This window comes from Heliangelus exortis, chromosome 13 (assembly GCF_036169615.1).
Source record: "Heliangelus exortis chromosome 13, bHelExo1.hap1, whole genome shotgun sequence".
NCBI classification, from domain to species: domain Eukaryota; kingdom Metazoa; phylum Chordata; class Aves; order Apodiformes; family Trochilidae; genus Heliangelus; species Heliangelus exortis.
The window spans coordinates 18,945,879-18,964,388 of record NC_092434.1 but is presented as its reverse complement, the minus strand read 5'-3'; the positions used below and the strand labels follow the sequence as shown (position 1 = coordinate 18,964,388).

At 49.9% G+C, this 18,510-nt stretch overlaps 1 protein-coding gene across 1 annotated transcript; it reads left to right on the top strand.

Annotated features, from left to right (window-relative positions):
- Nucleotides 1–9,379: 9,379 nt before the first annotated feature.
- CFAP20 (cilia and flagella associated protein 20) lies at nt 9,380–17,184 on the top strand. Its single transcript, XM_071757334.1, has 6 exons — nt 9,380–9,706; nt 14,320–14,399; nt 15,424–15,535; nt 15,772–15,960; nt 16,112–16,222; nt 16,937–17,184. The coding sequence occupies exons 1-6, from the start codon at nt 9,623–9,625 to the stop codon at nt 16,940–16,942; spliced, it is 582 nt and encodes a 193-aa protein (XP_071613435.1). The 5' UTR covers nt 9,380–9,622; the 3' UTR covers nt 16,943–17,184.
- Nucleotides 17,185–18,510: the final 1,326 nt, after the last annotated feature.

Below are 18,510 nucleotides of genomic sequence, written 5' to 3'. Positions count from 1 at the left end.
GAGGACATGTAATTAATGTATTAAAAGAAATGAAAGCTGAGGTGAAGGTTGCTGCTGCCGCCATTGCGATACTTACGCCGGAGGCGGAATCAAACATTGTTCCTATGTCACCTCTGCTACCTGCTCCTCCTCCTGAGCATGTAGGACCTGGAAAACGTTCTTAGGATTAGGGGTTAAAGGTTTTGCTGTTAAAGGCATGTCCGGAAAGGCACACCAATCCGTAAGTGACTTTCTATCTGACTTCGGGGTGCAGGAAAAAGAGGAAGTGTCCGCTCCAAGAGTGGAGTGCAGGAGAATGCGGAAGTGCCGGCAGCCTCCACTCCTGAAATGGGCGGCCCCAGTCGTCAGCGGAAACCGCCCCTAGCACCACCCACCTTCTCTGATGATGATGACGATGCTCCAGTTCCGCTGCGAACGCAGCAAATCACACAAGGCATTAAAGGTGCTGAAAACCCCGGCCCAAAAGGTGGACCAGCTTTGTTCACGATGCCATTCTTGAGGGGGAATGGGAAGCCAGCACCATTGCTTGTCCTATTTTGCTTGATAATAGCGGGGCACTTCAGTATGAACAACATGCCTGGAAAACTTTACAGCAAGCCAAGAAGACTTTGAAAGAGGGAGGAATAAAGATGGAGAGTGGCAGGGCTGTTCTGGACTGGCTCTTCACCTCTGACACCAATAGCCCCCATGATTGTCGCAATTTGGCCAAGTACCTGTTCACCCTGTCCCAGCAAATCATTTGGCTCAGGGAGTGGGAGTGCCTGGCTCAATTAGAAACAAACCGTCCTCGAGCACCTGGGGACCCATTATTAGGGGTGACCACTGAAATGTTCACGGGTTCAGGACGCTATGAAGATGTCCAAGTTCAGCTTCAATTTCCAGCCGTACTCCACCACACCACTGCACGATTAGCTTGCCAGGCCTTCTATGCTGTGCCAGAGCCACTCTGCTTCCCTCATTTACCTCTGTTAAGCAAGGAATGACTGAATCCTTTCAGCATTTTGTTGGTCGACTTCATCAATCTATCATGGCCCAATCTGACATAGGACCAGAACCAAGTGGCTGGGCCAATGCTCTCCACCAGCTCCCCGCCCCAGCCACAAGGGGAAGCTTGGGCCTCGATGTGGCAGCAGCAATTCAAGAAGCCCCCCTAGTAGTCAAAGCAGTCACGCGGACAGCACAATTGATCCTTCTTTTTATCACTATATGGATGATATCCCCGTTCCCCGATAATGTCAGTCAGACACTTGATATTCGGCTGAGGGCGAAAGGGTTAGCTGTAGCTCCTGAGAAAGTGCAGTCACAATCACCCTGGAATTATCTAGGGTGGCAAGTTACTCATGCAATGGTCAAGCCACAAAAGGTAGAAGTGATTAATTCAGTTAGAACATTGAATGACGCTCAAAACCTAGTGGGTGAGCTTCAATGGATTCGACCCATCATAGGTCTCACTAATGCTGTTATCCACTCCTTTTTGTCGCTGTTGCGAGGCTCGCAACCGGATGTGCCAGTGGACTGGACTGATGATCATGCCAACGCACTGAAACGGATCATCCATAAATTGGCAGCTAGGTTTGCAGATCGTCAGGATGCCACTAACCCCCTTGGGATTTGGATATGTAACCACCCTTCATTCCCTTACGCATTGCTATTACAGGACTTCGATTGACAAGAAGAAAACGGGGAACAGCAGTATGATAGCTGTAATGCCAATCGAAGTCGCAATTGAAACTCTCGGGGTTTAGAGTCAATAGCTATCTTGGAATGGCTGTTTCCACCCCACGCGGCTCAAAAAAGTATCTGGCAACGAACTGAAACCATAGCATTCCTGATACGAAAGGGATGACAGCATTGCCTTGAAGTAGATGGTCAGGAGCCAGGATGGATCAGCATTCCTATCAAAGCAATTGATTTTGATTGGTTACTACAGCACTCGACACCATTACAACCCGCTCTGTTCGAATTCTCTGGAGACATCCGTCATGGAGGCCCAAAACATAGGCAATTACAGGCAATTAGTCAGATCTGCTGGGTAGAGTGACCAATCATTTCAGAGTGTCCAGTGCCTGGTATCACTGTGTTTACGGATGCTGGAAAAAGGTCAAAAACAGCTGCCTGCGTATGGTAGGATAAGGGACAGTGGAGACAACGTTTGATTCCAGGCACTGACAAAGACAGTCTGCAAACTCTGGAGTTACTGGCCGTCATTTGGGCCTTGACACAATGGCAACTTGCTCCCCTTAATATCGTTTCTGACTCAGTATGCTGTGGGAGTGGCAAATCGCATTGAGGATGCTCTTAGTAAGCCAGAAAAAATCAGCGATTGCTAGAGCTTCTTCTTGCGTTACAGCATGTGCTGAAAAGTTGCACACAGCCTTGTTGCATTTTGCATATTCATAGTCATAAAATGTCTTAGGGGAAGGAAATGCAAAGGCTGACTCCTTGGTTAGCCTAGGAGCACAGGGTCCTGTAAGCGAGTTTGGGAAGGCTCAAAACAGTCATTCCCTATTTCACCAAAATGCCAGGGCGCTGAAGTGCTTGTTTGAAATTCCGTGGGAAGATGCCAAGGGGATTGTTAAAGCATGCCCTCAGTGCATACAATTTGGCCCTGCCCGAGGAGTGGGAGTCAACCCATGAGGGTACAAGCAGGAGAGATCTGGCAAATGGATGTTACCGACGTTCCAGAATTTGGATGCCTCAAATATGTCCATGTCACTAGAGATACCTTTTCAAGCATGCTTTGGGCCACAGCTCAGTCAGGGGAGAAAGGTTGACATGTGGTCCGTCATCTGACCAATTGCTTTGCCATAATGGGGGGTTCCCCAAGTAATGAAGACTGACAATGCACCTTCATATATAGGCGGGAAGGTCAAACAGTTTCTTGCCACTTGGGGAGTAAAACATATTATGGGGATCCCTCATTTGTCTACAGGCCAGGCGATAGTGGAAAGAGCCAATCACACAGTAAAAACATATTTGCAAGAGCAAAATAGCCAGAATTTAGACCCAGAGATGTGGCTTAGTGAGGCACTTTTTACATTGAATTTTCTTAGTTTTAAGTCACGATTCCCAGCAATCTCCTGTACTATTGCATAAATCGTCCCAAAAAATCAACCTTATGCCAGAAGTACAAATTAACTATAAAGATCCCTCTACAGGTCAATGGGTAGGGCCTAAGCCGTTATTATTTACTGGAAGAGGTTATAGTTGTGTCTCCACCGATTCTGGACCTCTTTGGGTACCCAGTAAATGGACACATCTTGTTACAACTGTACCTCCAACGGACAAGTCTGCACCCATCTCCAACAATGGCGCGTGGGGGCAAGATCTGTTTGACTTGATGACCAATTTGTTTGGCTCGTTGCCAGGGTGGCTTTCTGGGTTGCTTAAAGAAGGTGTTAGATTGTGTATGGGTTCTGTATTTTGCTTGTTGTTTGTATTCTTTTCTCTTGCTTGAAAACTAGCATTGCAAAAACACTAATCAAACATGGCTTGGGCAAAAGAAAAAAGGGGGATGTGTAGAGGAATGGCTTGAAAGGCAGGAGCATGCTGTGTTGCAGCATGCTTGTATGCACAGCCCCATGTTTGAGGCCAATCAGAGAAGAGGATACCTGCAAAAGCAGGTGCTGTGCAGGACATTGCTAACCACAAGATGGGAGGCGCGAGCCTGTGCTAAGCTCGTGGCTCCCACCCCTGCACCAATAGGATTTGCCTTAGCTGCGCGTGAACGGCATTGGGTGACCAATAGAAGGTTGTTTTGGAGTGCGTGGATGGCGTGTGGGCAGTTAAAACAGTATATTAACCGAGCTTCTATGCAATAAAGTTGAAGCATTGACCTTACCTCTATGAGGACTCATCTTTGACTTCACACCGAACCCCTAAGGTTGCCCTTCATTGGTGGCTCTGCCCAAGCAGATGTCAGAGGAGGCAGATGACAGGCTTTTCCTGGAAAGCTTTCTTTTGTCTGTTTGATCTGCCATTGGGGCAGAGACAGCCTGCGTGAGATCCTGGCCCTTTGGAGTGGCAGGACCCAACAGGCTTCTGTTCCTGCCTGTAGTTTTCCCCTTGGTTTTTTTGATGGGCGAAGCCTCAGAGCCACTAGATGTGAAAAGATGATGGTTGCTAACTCGTGCTGAAGCAGACCTTCAGACCAACTGCTCCACAGTCCCTGCTGGAGCCATTGATGGGGTCCATCCCAAAGGCATGGTGTTATTTCTGGAGAAGCAACCTCTACTTGCTTTTTGGAACAAACTGTTCTCTTAGGAGGTGCTTTTCTTCAAACTCCTTCCCAAAAATCTAATCCATCTGCAGCCTGGGAATTGGGAATGGAGGCGTGTCCTGGTTTAAGATGACCCGGATAGAAAAACCCTGCCTGGAACACCCCCAGCAACTGACAGCCTGTTAATGAGGCAGCTATAATGAGAAGCAGCTGAGCCTATAGGAAGAGAGGATGGCTCAGGTGATTAAATGAACCAATTACAGTATTTCCTTCCCTTTCTGCTCAGTATAAAAGGCATTTACCAAGACAGGTTGCCTTCTACCTACTCAAGTTTTTTCAACCTTAAAGTCTCTCTCCCTTCTTCCCTCTGGGAGAGATGTGGGAATAACAAAGAGCATCTGTCACTGCCCAGGTACTGTCCAAACTGTGATAGATTTATTGGTGGCCATTGTAGGGCTTGGATAACTTCATAGGTCTATACTTCAATATATCCATATTTTGTTTTGCTCCGCAAGGCTGGAGTTTAAAACAGGATCAATGTGTCGTTCATCAGTACTCTATACTCTTTCCTTGCAAATAAGAGTTTCTCAACATTTTTGCCCAACTTGCCATATCTTATTATTTGAACCTCTTAAGTATTCAGAAGAAACAAACTGGGTTTTCTTTTTTTTCTTGGTTGGGGTCTGATGCCACTGGTCTATTCTGCAATAAGCTGGGTAGTAGCTCTGCCTGGATACTTTGTACAATTTTTAATGACCTATATTACAGATTATATCTTCCATATTTTAATGGGAAATTGTACATCTTCTTTTCATACCAAGTTGACCCCATCAGAGATTGGAGGTCCTGTAAATAGTTGTCCCTGTTTCTGTGAGCTACTTATGTTCACTGTGTTGCAGGGGTGGTTTATTGTCAGCAGGCATAGGTGCAAGAGTAGGACTTACAATACAGGTATGACCACTCAAATGTTTACAGCAGCCTTTGCTGATATCCCTCCACCCATATCAGCATGAGTCACTGTTGTATCAAACCCAGCAACAAGCACTTCTTCAATACCTCTGCCTATACTGGCATGGGTTGCTGTGGTATCAGATCCTACTGTGAGCAATTCTTCCATCCCTTCACCTATACTGGTGCAGGTCCTTGTTTCATCAGGCCTGCAACAAGCACTTTTGCCATCCCTTTGCCTATAATTGCACAGCTTGATTCTGTGGTCAAAAACTGAAAAAAGCAAACTCAGCCCTGTGTCACTAAAGACATAACAAAGATAGAACATCTGGGAGAGAGCTCCAATGAAGATGAAAGACCAGATCAGGAAGAGAAGTCCTCTGCAAAACTTTGAGTACAAGTCCTTCAAAGGTAGCCCTTCCCTCATCACAAGAGAAGGCATTGGAGTCAGAAGTTTGCAGTCCTTTTCTCTGAAGGACTTGCAAAACCTACGAAAGAACTTTGGCCAGCATGAGGGTGAGATGCTTATCACCTGGTTACTTTGGTGCTGGGATGGTGGGGCTGGTATAATCTGCCTAGGTAATAGAGAGGTTAGACGACTGGAGAGCCTGGCCAGAGATGGAGGCATCAACAAAGCGATTGGGAAAAAATTAAACACTGTCAGCATCTGGAGAAAGCTTCTGGCAGCTGTGAAGGCCAGATATCCTTTAAGGATGACTTCGAGTGCCACCCAAGCAAATGGAACAGTATGGAAAAAGGTATTAAATACCTTAGAGAACTATCTGTGAAAGAGGTGATTTATGGTTGACTGGCAAATAAATGTTGATCCTGATGAGATGCCCTGCCCCCAACCTGTATCAAAGAAATTTGTGCAAGGTGCACCATCAGCTTACTCTCACACACTTTCCAACATGGTCTGGGGAGATCCTGATGGTGATAAACCAGCAATTAATGAAGTGGCTAGCAAGGTACACCAGTATGAAGATAGTCTGTCCCTTCATTCTCCTGTTGTTGCAGCTGTGGAGGAAATGACCAAAGAAATAGCAGGTAGAGTAGACAAGATGACAGAGAAGTCAAGCTCTTCTTCTGCCTGGACTCGTGTCTCCACTGTGAGGAGAAGACATCTTCCTATGAAACCAGCACAAGTAAAATGGGACATGCAGCGAGATGAGGTGGTGCTACCTGTGCAGCTGTGGAGAGGATACGAGAAAGTGGCATCAACAACCTACTGCAACCCTGAGGGCTGTGAGTATGTGAGCTACAAGGTGTAATCCCCGTATCGGAAGACTGTTCCTGGAAGATGGCCGCATCAGGATCTAGTGAAAAGTGTTACAAATTCCAGTGGTTACAATCCCAACACAAACCCTTTTATTGATGCAACAGCAAGTTATGTAACTGCACCTGTTGATAGCAGAAGATACCCAAGAGATGAGAGGAGTCCTGCCTCCAGCCAGGTGGAGAAAAGGGATAATTGAGTTTACTGGACAACGTGGATTAGATGGCCTGGCACATCAGAACCCAAAAGGTATCGAGCCCTGGTATATACTGGTGCCCAGTGCACCTACATCAAAAGGTAGGAAAAGAAGCCATTTGTGGAATCACAGGAGTCTCTCAAACCCCATCAGTAATAGAAATTGAGATGAGCTTGACTGGGTACAACTGGGAAACTGGGCATGCAGTTGTGACTGGCCCAGATGTTTCACACATCCTTGATATAGATTTCCTCTGGAAAGGGTACTTTAAAGATCCAAAAGGGTATAAATGAGCCTTTGGTGTAGCAGCTGTGGAGACTGACAGCCTTAAGCAGCTGTCTAGCTTGCCTGTGATCTGGAATAATCCTTCCATTGTGGGCCTGATGAAGGTGAAGGAACAAAATGTGCCAACAGCATCCATCACAGTTCATCGCCAGCAATACCAAACCAACAGAGACTTTTCTGCTCTCATACAGCATCTGATACACCAATTAGAGAGCCAAGGAGTCATCAGCAAAACTCACTCACCCTTCAACAGTCTAATACAGTCAGTGAAGAAGTCTGATGGGGAATGGAAATTAACTGTGGACTATTGTGGCTTGAATGAAGTAACACGAACACTGAGTGCTGCAGTACCTGACATGTTGGAACTCCAGTACAAGCTGCAGTCCAAGGTAGCAAAGTGGTAGACTAGGACTGATATTGCTAATGCATTTTTCTCCATTCCCTTAGGGGCTGAGTGCAGACCACAATTTGCTTTCACCTGGAGGGGAATCCAGTATACCTTGAATCGGCTGCCCCAGGGGTGGAGGCACAGCCCAATTATCTACCAGGGACTGATCCAAACTGCGTTGGACAAGGAGGGGGCTCCAGAGCATCTTCAGTACGTCGGTGATATCATTGTATGGGCAGACACAGTAGTTGAAGTATTTGAAAAAGGGAAAAAGATAACTGACCTTCTGTCAGAAGCTGCGTTTGCCATTAAGAGAAATAAGGTTAAAGGACCTGCCAAAGAGATAGAGTTCCTGGGAATTAAATGGCAAGATGGATGACACCAGGAACCTGCTGGGAAGAGCTGTGTGGATTCCTTCACCCCTGGGCAAAGGCAAAGCTGTCCATGGAACTGTGGGAACACCTGGTGGGTAATGCAGAACAGAGAGGTCCAGCACGTGCCACAGGGTAATTTAACTTTACCGGAAAAGATTTAAGCACATGGTAAGGAATAAGGGGTGCATTGTCCTGGTTTGAGAGGACCTGGATAGAGAAGCCCTGCCTGGCACACCGCCAGCTTCTTGACGAGGTAGCTCTAATGAGGAGCGGCTGAGCCTGTGGGCGAAGAGAAGGGGTCAGGTGACCTCTATGAACCAATCACAGTGTGACTTCCCGTGGTGCTCAGTATAAAAAGGCTGCAAGAGAGGCGCTGGGGGTTGTTCTGTTCTGGCTGGGGGCAGACTCTGGTACCACCCTTCCCCCTGGCATCACCCCTTCTCCTTTCATTATGGGAGAAGGACAACATTTATGAGGTGGGTTGCTCTCTACCTACTTACATTTTTTTGATCTTAAAGTCTCTCTCCCTTATGCTCTTCTGCCCTCTGGGAATAGCAGCATCCATCACTGACCAGCGACTGTCCAACCCGTGACTGGGTGATTTAACACCAACATCTTCCCAGCAATCTCCAGGGTGGGTAACATCAGTGTGTGAGTTTCATTGAGATTCATCTTCCTGAGGCTCACTCCTGAATGCCAATCTCGACTATTAATGTGCATTAACATCTCAGTAGGCTTCTCTGTTTCTGCCTCCTTTAGCCCTCCACGTCTCTGGGGAAAGAGGAGAGGCAATGAGTATTTTTTGTTAAAACTCATTGAGAGTCAATACAATTTGAAACCCAAACTTATTTCCATACACATCAGTTGCAGCCAAACATGACGTTAAAATGGCAAGAGGAGAGCATGTGAATGAGCAGGCTGGCCAGGAAGGGCAGCTGGATATTTGTCCCAGTTGTCTCTTAGCATCTGATGGATGGATGGATGGATGGATGGATGGATGGATGGATGGATGGATGTCTCCTGCTGCAGCAAGCAAAGCTCAGGGCCAGAGAGCAGGTCTGGGGCTCGTAGGAGCAACAAAAAGGGGCAAACACTGTTTGGATGTTCTGGTTTTGTAAAACCAACACTGGGAGAAACCAAGGCGTCTGGGAAGAAACTGAGAAATGAGCCCAGCACGACATGAGAAACCAAACCAAAGACTGACCATTTGTCAGGTGAACTGCAGTGGGGGCACTGGGACATTTTACAGACGTTCCTGGCTGAGCACTAAGTGTCGGGTGGATACGGTCAGGCTGTGTCACAGCCATATCGCAGCCATGTCACGGCCACAGCGCGACAGGCGCGAGCCTGTGCCTCCAACGGCCTCGGCTTCAGCAGCGCATTGCGCCGAGGGAAGGGGGAAGACGGGCAGGCAGAGCCGAGCCGAGCCGGGCCGGGCCGGGGGTACCGGGGAGGGCAGAGGCGGGCTGAGCGGGGCCAGGACAGGCAGAGCCCAGCCGGGGCGCGCAGAGCTGTACCGAGACGCGCCCCAGCCCTCGGCCAGGGTCGTGGCCGACGCCACTGAACTGCCCGAGGTCCCGGCGGGCCGATCCTTTGGCTCTCTGGTCGTTTGGTTACCAGCAGGCCGGGGTCTGGCCCAGGGTCCTGTCCCCGCCCCCCGCTGTTGCCATGGCAGCGCGCACTCCCACAACACCCGCCCCTGAGCGGCGTCCAGAAGCGGTTCCGGCGGCAGCCGGGAGGGGGGCGCGGGAAGCGCGGAGAGCGGCTCCCTGGCGGCGGCGGCGGCGGCGGCGGCGGGACCTGGAAGCGCGGGACGGTGGGGCTGAGGGAGCCGCGGGATCCTTCGTACCCCAGAGCAGAGCGGCGGCCCCGGCCCTGGTCCCGGCCTCGGCCCCGGCGGGAGAGCGGCGCCCGGCCCGGCCGCTGCGGCCCCGGCATGTTCAAAAACACGTTCCAGAGTGGGTTCCTCTCCGTGCTGTACAGCATCGGCAGCAAGCCGCTCCAGATCTGGGACAAAAAGGTGAGGGGGCGGGGGAGCAGCGTAGCCACTCGCCTCAGCCTGGCGGGGCTGCATCGGGCCGCTGCCGTCGTGGCGTGGCGAGAGGAGAGGAGAGGAGCCGCGGAGCCGCGGCCGTGCTGCCTCGGGCACCCGTGGGGCTGCTCTTGGACTGAGCCGCCCATAACTCGGGGGTTACCCGAAGGCCCAGGAGCAGGCCAGCCCCGTGCTGGGAGGTGCAGCCCTTCAAGAGGCCCCGACACACGTCAAAGGCTGGAAAGGCGCAGGAGAAAACCGCCCGGGCCTTGCCAGTTCGGCGGCGACTTCCCCAGTGCCGCTGGATGTCACTGGTTGGGGCCTGTGACCTGTGTTTGGTACTGCTTTGCTGAAAGCATGTCACGGCAGGCGGTGGTGGCTTTTCGGGAGTTCGAGGAGTCGGGAATGTTTGTTTTTCCTTCCTGTGTGTTTCCGGCATGGTTCTGCTGAGGGTGCCGGGTGCCTCGCACCAGGGAACCCTTTGGGAGCCTGAAAGTGTCTGGACCTGTGGCCTCCTGCCCTTCACAGGCCGTCCATGGCTGTATTGCTGCCTGCAAGGGCTTCTGCAAAAGGTGCTGGGAGCAGGCACCCGTCTCTGAGGTTCCAGGGACAGTATGCAACTACGTGTGCTTGAACCTAACCTGATTTCTTGTGGTTGCAGCAGGAATGAAAGCCTTGGGGGCAGTCAGCAGTCAGCATCGGTGTTAGACCGCAGTGGGCTTGTGTGAGCATTTACAAACAAACAAGACAGGGGATGGGCAGTGCAGACCCGTCCTGTTTGGCATCAGTGGGGCCCCCGTGTAGCTCTGCAAAGGACTGGCTTGCCTTGTGTTGCCTGTCGATGTGTGTGCACTTGTTGGGGCTTTGGCACAAATATTCATGACTTTAAAAAAGGATCAGCGGTTGATTTGAATGGTGTGAGGATGAGACACATTAAAGCCTCTTAGACAAAGGGATGTAGCGTGTGTCCAGGCTGGATGAAGCTACAGGCAGTCTGGGCTGAGCCTCCTGGGAGGTGGAGGTTGAACTGGTGACCTCCTGAGGTCCCTTCCGATGCTCATTATCTTACGCAGGGTGATACTGTTGCGATCCCGCAGCTCATGGGGTGACCCAAAAGGAGCTCCGCTCCCAGGGTGGATGTATGCAGCGGTCCCCATGGGTGCAGTAATTGCTGGACTGGCTAGGAAAGGCTGATGAAAAGTTATTTCTGCTTTTCCTGTCTGTGCAGGCTGTTCCCATCACCTGCCGTAGGGCTGGTGTGTGGCTGGACTCCTCTGGCACTGCCCGGCGTGAGCAGCCTTGCATCTGTGTGAGCAGCCGAGCTGTGTGTGGATGCTCCTCCTTGCTCAGATGTCTGTTTGTCCTCAGGAAGAGTGGTCAGCTTGGGAAAGCTTGTTGGGAGGTTTGCTCTGCTAACAAAGGTGCAGCATGAAACCAGAGTGGTTTTCTGACCTCTTTGCCTGTGGATATCAGCATGGCTCACTCTTTCATCTCCCCTTTCCAGGAGTTTGGGTGCTGGGTTTGTAACAGCTTTGGCATTGCTGATCAACACCCTCAGTGTGTTTGCAGCAGGAGGAGGCATCAGGAGGCAGTACTTGGGGCATCTCACTGCCAGGGAGCTGAGAAAGAGGAGTCCCTCCGGTCTTCGCTCCACTGTGCGTTGGTGTCATCTCCCCTGCTCAGAAAATACTGACCTGTTGACATTCCAGGAATGTTCCAGCTCTGGCATTGTCACAGGAGAGGGTTAGGGCTGGGGTTTTTGGAAGGAGGGAAGCACTGAAAACTCTGCAATAAGTGACTTTCTTCAGGCGTGCATGAAATACTCCTGTAGTTTTGCTGAGAACTGGAACCGAGAGCTGTGATGTTTTTCTGTGTCCTCGCTGAATGCCTTGAGAAGTAGATTCGTAGCTGTCCTAACATGGACTCTCTTATCTTTGCAAAAAGTGTCGTTGGGCAGTGATTTTTTTTGTTAGATCTTAGGGAATCTCAAGCTTTTGTGACACGGGTAAAAGTTTCTTGTTCAGCTATTGTAGGATGTGCTGCTTGTGATGATGGATCCAGTGTGAAGTAGAGGCCTCTTCACCTGCTACAGGTGTAGAGATGGGGCCCTGGAAGCTTCTCCTTGTTGTGAGTATGTGCAACCACCTTCTAAACAGCAGGATACAGTCATTTCCTTCTCCCCTTTCTCCTTCAGGTGCTGGGGGTAACCTCTGGACAGGACTTGGCAGCAAACCCTGCCAAGGCCAATCTGTGCTTGTTACCAGCATCCTGTCCCAGGGGACTCTGGCAGGTCTGAAGTGTCCAGGCCTTGGGAAGACCCTGATGACTGTCCCACTGTATCTGCAGGCAGAGGTTCCTCCTTCAGCCTTGTCTGCGGAGACCAAGTAACTGCAGGGCTGTGCTCATCTCCTGCCTTCCAGAGCTGCACGTGCTGGTTTTGAGACCTGTTTGCAAGGTGTCTTCTGTTTGCCTTCCAGCTCTTTGTTGTTCAGAGTCCTCAGTTTATTCCTGCAGCAGCCTGCCACCATAGTCTTCCTCGCTGACATGTGGAAACACGCTGGCCAGTCTCCAGGGGACTCACTGACACTTTTCTGCAGAGCAAATGGGAAAAGGGTCTATGAAACTTGACAAACCTTTCCATCCTTTTGTCAGCTTCTCCATGTTCCTTCTGCTGATGTATCAACACAGAATATCATTAGGCATTGCAAATGCTGTTGGGAGAGTACAAGGTCGGCTGGCTTTCAGTGCCCATCTGAAAGTGAAATTTGTGCAAATGCTACTGTGAGGTCCTCTCTTGCAGCCTTTCTTGGACTCTCTGGTTCTCTCGCACAGTGTCCTTGTGCCAGATCTCTGCCCCTTGAATACAGCTGTCTGTGCTGCTCACTCCTCTGCTCCAAAGCTGTGTGTAGCAGGCTCTACCGCAGAGCCAGGTTCTTCCTGCTTTTGCCTCTTGTTCTGCCCTCTCTCCCTTCCTGGGGGGTGGGTCTGGTGCCTGTTATGGACCCCCCACTGGCTTTGGGAAGGGTGGTACAGAGCTGGCAGTTGCCTCTTGGTCAGTGCGAGCCCATTGGGAAGGACCCCCCAGAGCAGGGGTGGAAGGGAAGGAAGGGAAGGGCTTCTCTGGCTGGGATCAAGATGTTTCCTCCATCAGGACAGGGTCCCCAGGGCAGACAGGAGGTGAGCTTGGATTTTGGCAGGGAGCTTTCTCTGAAGTGAGCCAAGGGGCTGAGCGGGAGTCCTGGTGGCATCTGTGTGACCTGGTCACAATCTCCTTACAGCTGGGTGGTAGTTGAGCTTGCAGAAATTGACACTGAGCAAGGGGAGACTGGGAGGAAAGGCTCTGCCACAGCCTGGCCCTGGTTTGTACTTGTCTCCTCTCTTTTCTGCTGTCTTTCATCCTGTTTCTGGCAATGCTGAGGAAAAAGAGTTGCTTCTCTTCATTGTACTGTAATCTGGGGAAGGAAAGCCTTCACAGGCTAAGGAAGGGGACCTGGTTGCAGATAGAAACACTGCTGACTAGCTGGTTTAAAGCACATGTACCCATTTTCTCTGCTACTGGAAAAAAAAAACAAAAAACAAAAAAACAACCATAAAGGGGGGCAACTCGTCCAGACTTTATGCGGTAGCTTTCTCCTGAAGAGACCTATACATCTGTGGGAGTTTGATGCAAAGGGGAGATCGCCAAGCTTACTGTTTTCTGGAAGTATCTGTGGAGGCTTGAAGCATGGTTAAGAGTAGCCTGGTGGCAGGGTGAGCTGCACTCTGGTGTTTATCAGCAGCTGCTGCATGATCAAGATTGAGGTTTCTTGAAGCTGCCTAGTGTAGAACTGGGCTGGTGGGCAGTGTGGACTGCTCTGAGGGCTTATCTGTTTCTTACCTGTTTCTGTAAATAATTTTGTAGTTTATGACTGGAACCATCCTGTTAGAAGCTTAATGTATCCTGTATATTAGCAGCTGTGATAAGTGCTAAAGAAATTTGTTCCTGGGGTTGGAAGGAGCATTGCAATTTGCTGATCCAGCACCGGGGAAGGGCAGAGGGCTTAATTAGGAAAAGTGCTCCTTAAATGGAGATTAATTTGATGGGAATTCAGCTGCTTCATTAAAAAAATAAATCCTCAGACCCTGTGATTCAGCCATATTGCTTGTGGAGAAAAATGAATTTGTGTTGGCTCCAGGTTCCAGCCCTGGCCTCCCTGAGCTCTGTGTGGACCTGGCTGCAGCCAAATCCCCATGCCCCTCAGCAGAGCACATCATGATTCTGTGCTTGCCCACTGTAGTTTGAGCTTGCTGTGACACTTTTCTGTTTGTTTATTTGGGCTTGAGGCCCAAATTAACATGAGACTTGAGTCATTTGTGTTCACTGTGGCATATTTTGATAGCTCAAAGTCTTGCACTCAGTGTCCCTGCAGCATGCTGGGCCACAACCTCCTTTCCTGGCACTCTGGGGCAGTGAAAAAAAGCCTTGGGAACAATGATGTGCAGGACCAGAGTACCCAAGTGAACATAGATGGGTCCTCCTGGGATCTTTTTCACCCTCTCAATGGAGCTGTGGAGGCCTCTTGTTTCCTCTCAAGTAATGTCTGTGCTGTCTTTTCTTTGAGGTGCGTAATGGCCACATCAAGCGGATCACAGACAACGACATTCAGTCACTGGTGCTGGAGATTGAAGGAACTAATGTCAGGTAGGAGGAGGTGTCTTCTGCTCTAGTGTACCCTGGGGGCTTGGCCCTGGAGCAGAGTGGAAGATGTCAGTGCATAGCTAACAATCTCTTTGTCAGTAAATTGAAGAATTTGAGGTCAGATCATTGAAAGTCCTCTGGGACTGTATTGTGCCTTTCCTTGGGTGTGCTTGTAGAGCTAAAGTCTCTTTCATCCACCATTAGGCTGAACGATAAAAGATAAAAATAAAGTCACATTATTTTTCCACCACTTGGAGAAATAAGCTGTATTTGGTACTAGGTCCCCAGTCAGTGCTGGCAGTAACTGAGAAAGCAGCGCTCAGCATTCTGCGTCTTTTATTGCCTTAGGCCCATTCTGCTCTCCCCACGTGACTGCTGCTCTCCCAAGAGCAGGAAGATCAAAGGGAGATTTATGAGGGGAGTTGCTTATGGTGCTTTGCTTAGCAACCTCGTCTCCATCAACCGAGGAGAGAGACACCAGCTCCATGAGTGGGTTCAGAGTCTCCAGGCTTCTCCAGGGAAGAAGTCTCCAGGCTTCCACTGATTCAGTGCAGGACGCTCCTTATAAGGGCAGCAGAGACTCCTCTTCTGCAGAGAGACTGAGCCAACACTTCTTTTCCTCCCAAGATGTGTTGATTTGGAACTTGCCAGGCGTGACGTGTACTTCTAGGACTCGTGACCTTTGTTTTCCCAGCCATATAGAGCACACAGAGCCTCTGCTGTGCTCTGCGGGGTTCAGCTAAGGGTAGGAAGAGGTTGGGTTTAGAAACAGTGCTGACAGTGGACTGGAAACCCAGGAGGTGAAGCTGTCCATGGGCCTTTTTTTCTCATTCTCCCTGCAGCTACCTGTGAAACCCTTCCTCCTGTTACAGGAAGCCCTGTCTGTTGCTGAGATCCTGCAGTCACAATTAGCTTTTTCTTCCTGTCCTCCAAGACTGTGTTAGGTCAAGTGAGAGACTTGGAATTCAGCTTGTGTGCTTTGTGCCACATGGGATCCTAAAAAAAAGCATTTTTCTGTCCCTCTCAGTACCACATACATCACATGTCCTGCTGACCCAAAGAAGACTCTGGGCATCAAGCTACCTTTCCTAGTGATGATCATCAAGAACCTGAAGAAATACTTCACTTTTGAAGTGCAGGTGAGCAGCAAACAGTTTTGCATTCTTGGCTGTTGTGATGTTTCAGGGGGGTTTTGCTATGGGGGCATCACGCAGCTCAGGCAAATTGTGGCGATTCCTGAGAATGGGTTTTTTTCCTGTGTTACAAATACTTCTTCTGTGCCCTCCTTAAGAGAGAGGTACAGCCTGAGACTGGATCAGTTGCTCTCTCGGGGGTCCCTGACACCAGACTCAGCAGCTTTCCTTCCTTGCCCCAGGTGCTGGATGACAAGAACGTACGCCGGCGTTTCCGTGCGAGTAACTACCAGAGCACAACACGGGTGAAGCCTTTCATCTGCACCATGCCAATGAGGCTGGATGATGGCTGGAACCAAATCCAGTTCAACCTGTCAGACTTCACACGCCGGGCTTATGGGACAAATTACATTGAGACCCTGAGGGTTCAGGTGAGGAGAACCATCCTGCCCACAGCAGGCAGTGGTTGGCAATCTTCTTCTCCAGCTGCTGAGCTGAGTCATCCAGGCTGCTGCATCACAGCAAAGCTGGATGTGGAATGAGCATGGGGAAAATGAACCTACTCTTTGTTTCGACTCTCAGATCCATGCCAACTGTCGCATCCGACGGGTCTACTTCTCTGACCGGCTCTACTCAGAGGATGAGCTCCCAGCTGAGTTCAAGCTGTATTTGCCTGTCCAGAACAAGGCCAAGGTGAGTTACCTATGGGCCAGGAGGGGGAGCAGCAGCTGGCCCAGGCTAGTGTTCCATTTCTCCTCCTGCCACCTTCCCAATGCAGAGTTTTTTCCAGTAGCTGAGCTCTTACCAGCCTTGGCCATCAGCCAGGGAGCACCCTTGCTGTTGCCAGGGTGAGCAGGTTGTTGAGGGTGTCTTGCTGAGTGGCTTTGTTGCCAAAACATGTGGAAGTTGTCATTCCCATGTAGGAGCAGGGTGAGCTGTGCAGCTGCTCCCCACATTCTGCTGGCAAGGTGGCAGCCTCCTGGCACCTCTGTGGAGCTTTGAGCCATGACTCAGCACAGCAGCTTTGCTCTTCAGAGCTATCTGCAGCTCCACAGCCAGTGTCTCGTAGGAGAGATGCTGTTTGTGTCCCTCAAGCACAAATTTACTCCACTCTGATCTCCACCCTGCCCCCCTGCCCAGTGGTGCTGTGATGCAGGAAAGAGACAGGCAAGGCTATGCAGAGAAGATTCCTGGACAAAAGTTCAAAGAGCTGAGGGAGGATGTTAGGTGGTGATCATAGTGAGCGGTAGAAAGCAGTGATAAAGGTGAGAACTTCTGTTCAGGGTTCTGTCCCTGCCTGCTGGCCTGTAACAATCTTTAGGACAGTCTGGGGAATGCTTGGAGCCCTCTCAGTCTTGGTTTGCTAAGTCTAATAAATGTCTCCTTTCTTCTTCCTTCTCCGTCCAGCAATAACACCACATTGGGAAGAGGTGGAGGAAATGTTTGGGGTCAGAAGGAAAACAAATGCTCATGGAAGTGAAGTGCCTCCAAAGAGGGGATTCCTCCCAGCAGGAATAATGAGGTTAAGTGTGCCCTTTTGAAGATACCAATTTTATTTGTTTCTTTCCTTGGTTTCCATCTCTTATTTTATATATGCTCTAAATATGGATGCAAAATAGACTCTTGGAAAGTTATTAAACGTTTGATTCCGTAAATCTGCTCCTGACTTCTTTTGATGGATCCTTTGACTTGCGTTTCAGAAAGTGTTGAGAGATTTCTTTCAGAGCCCCAATGTTAGGATTTGCCTCTGAATTTGACTTTGACAATATCAGTGTGTGAGATAGAGCACAGGTGTGAAAAGCAGCAATCTGGAGAGAGGAAAAAAAAAACCACCACAGAGTTGCCACAGAGAAGACAGCATGTTTCCAGTCCGTGAGGTTTGTGGCCCTCTCTACCTATGACACAAATTTATGCTGTTCGCTTTTAGTACATGGAAGTGGGTTTTCCTTCCCTTCTTACTTGAATCTCTTTTTGCAGCAGTGACACATTGGTCTTGCCTGCCTCTTGGGGCACAGCTCAGTTCACTGTGTAGTGAACAACTCCCCCCAGCTCTCACCCAGTCCTTTAGCAGCTACTTATATTAAGAAGCACACAATAGTCTTCCAGCTGCCAAACTGTCCCTTTCCCCAGGGATCAAAGGGGAGGTTTAGTATAGCAGGAGAGGAAGTCTTTTCCTGTTCGGGAGCTGCCCTTCCCTGCCTCAAAAAGCAATCTGCCTTTGTTGTGGAGAGGCTTGTGGAAGAGAGGCAGCAGAGCTGTGCCAGGAACAGAGAGCCTGGGAATGGCAGTGCCTGTCCCTGGGGCCAGCCCACTGCAGCTATACAGGTGGGCAGGTACCTAAGGCAGGTCCTGGGTACTGATCCTTCCCTGAGTTTGGGCTGGGCAGTGAATGGCAAAGGCTTTCTTTACTTTCCCATGAAAAAAAGCTGGTCTCCCCCAGAAGAAGGAGAGGCTCTTGGGGAATATCTGCCCCGGAGTCTGGGATTAATCTTGACTATTGACACCCTGCCTAGTTTAAGGGATTGGCGTGTCTGTATCTTTGTGGTCAGCAGCTCCTCTGTGTGGACCACACTTGACCCGCGTGGCCTACTCAGCACATCAGTACAGCTGCTGCATTTGCACCTTTAAAGCTGCTGAGCTTTGAACAGGGGGTGCTGGCCCCATGGTGCCCCGTGGTGCTGGAGGTCTTTTCTTCCACTTCTGGAAGGCTTTCTGGAGAAGACTTTTCCAATGTTAGTAGCTTGGTAGCCAAGCCAAGAAAGCCTGCATGTGGAGGCACCAGCCATCTTGGTTTGACATCTGTGGAGGCTCAGCTGGACTTGAGATTTGTTAAGTATAATCACACTGTATCATATGCCAAGGATTGGCCTTCATGAAGTCCTTGGCGAGGCTTTCCTGCCGCTTTTGCAAAGCTTGCTAGGGCTGGGGGAGCTGCTGAGGGCAGGGTAAATCATGCATGAAAAAGGATGCATGATTTATCT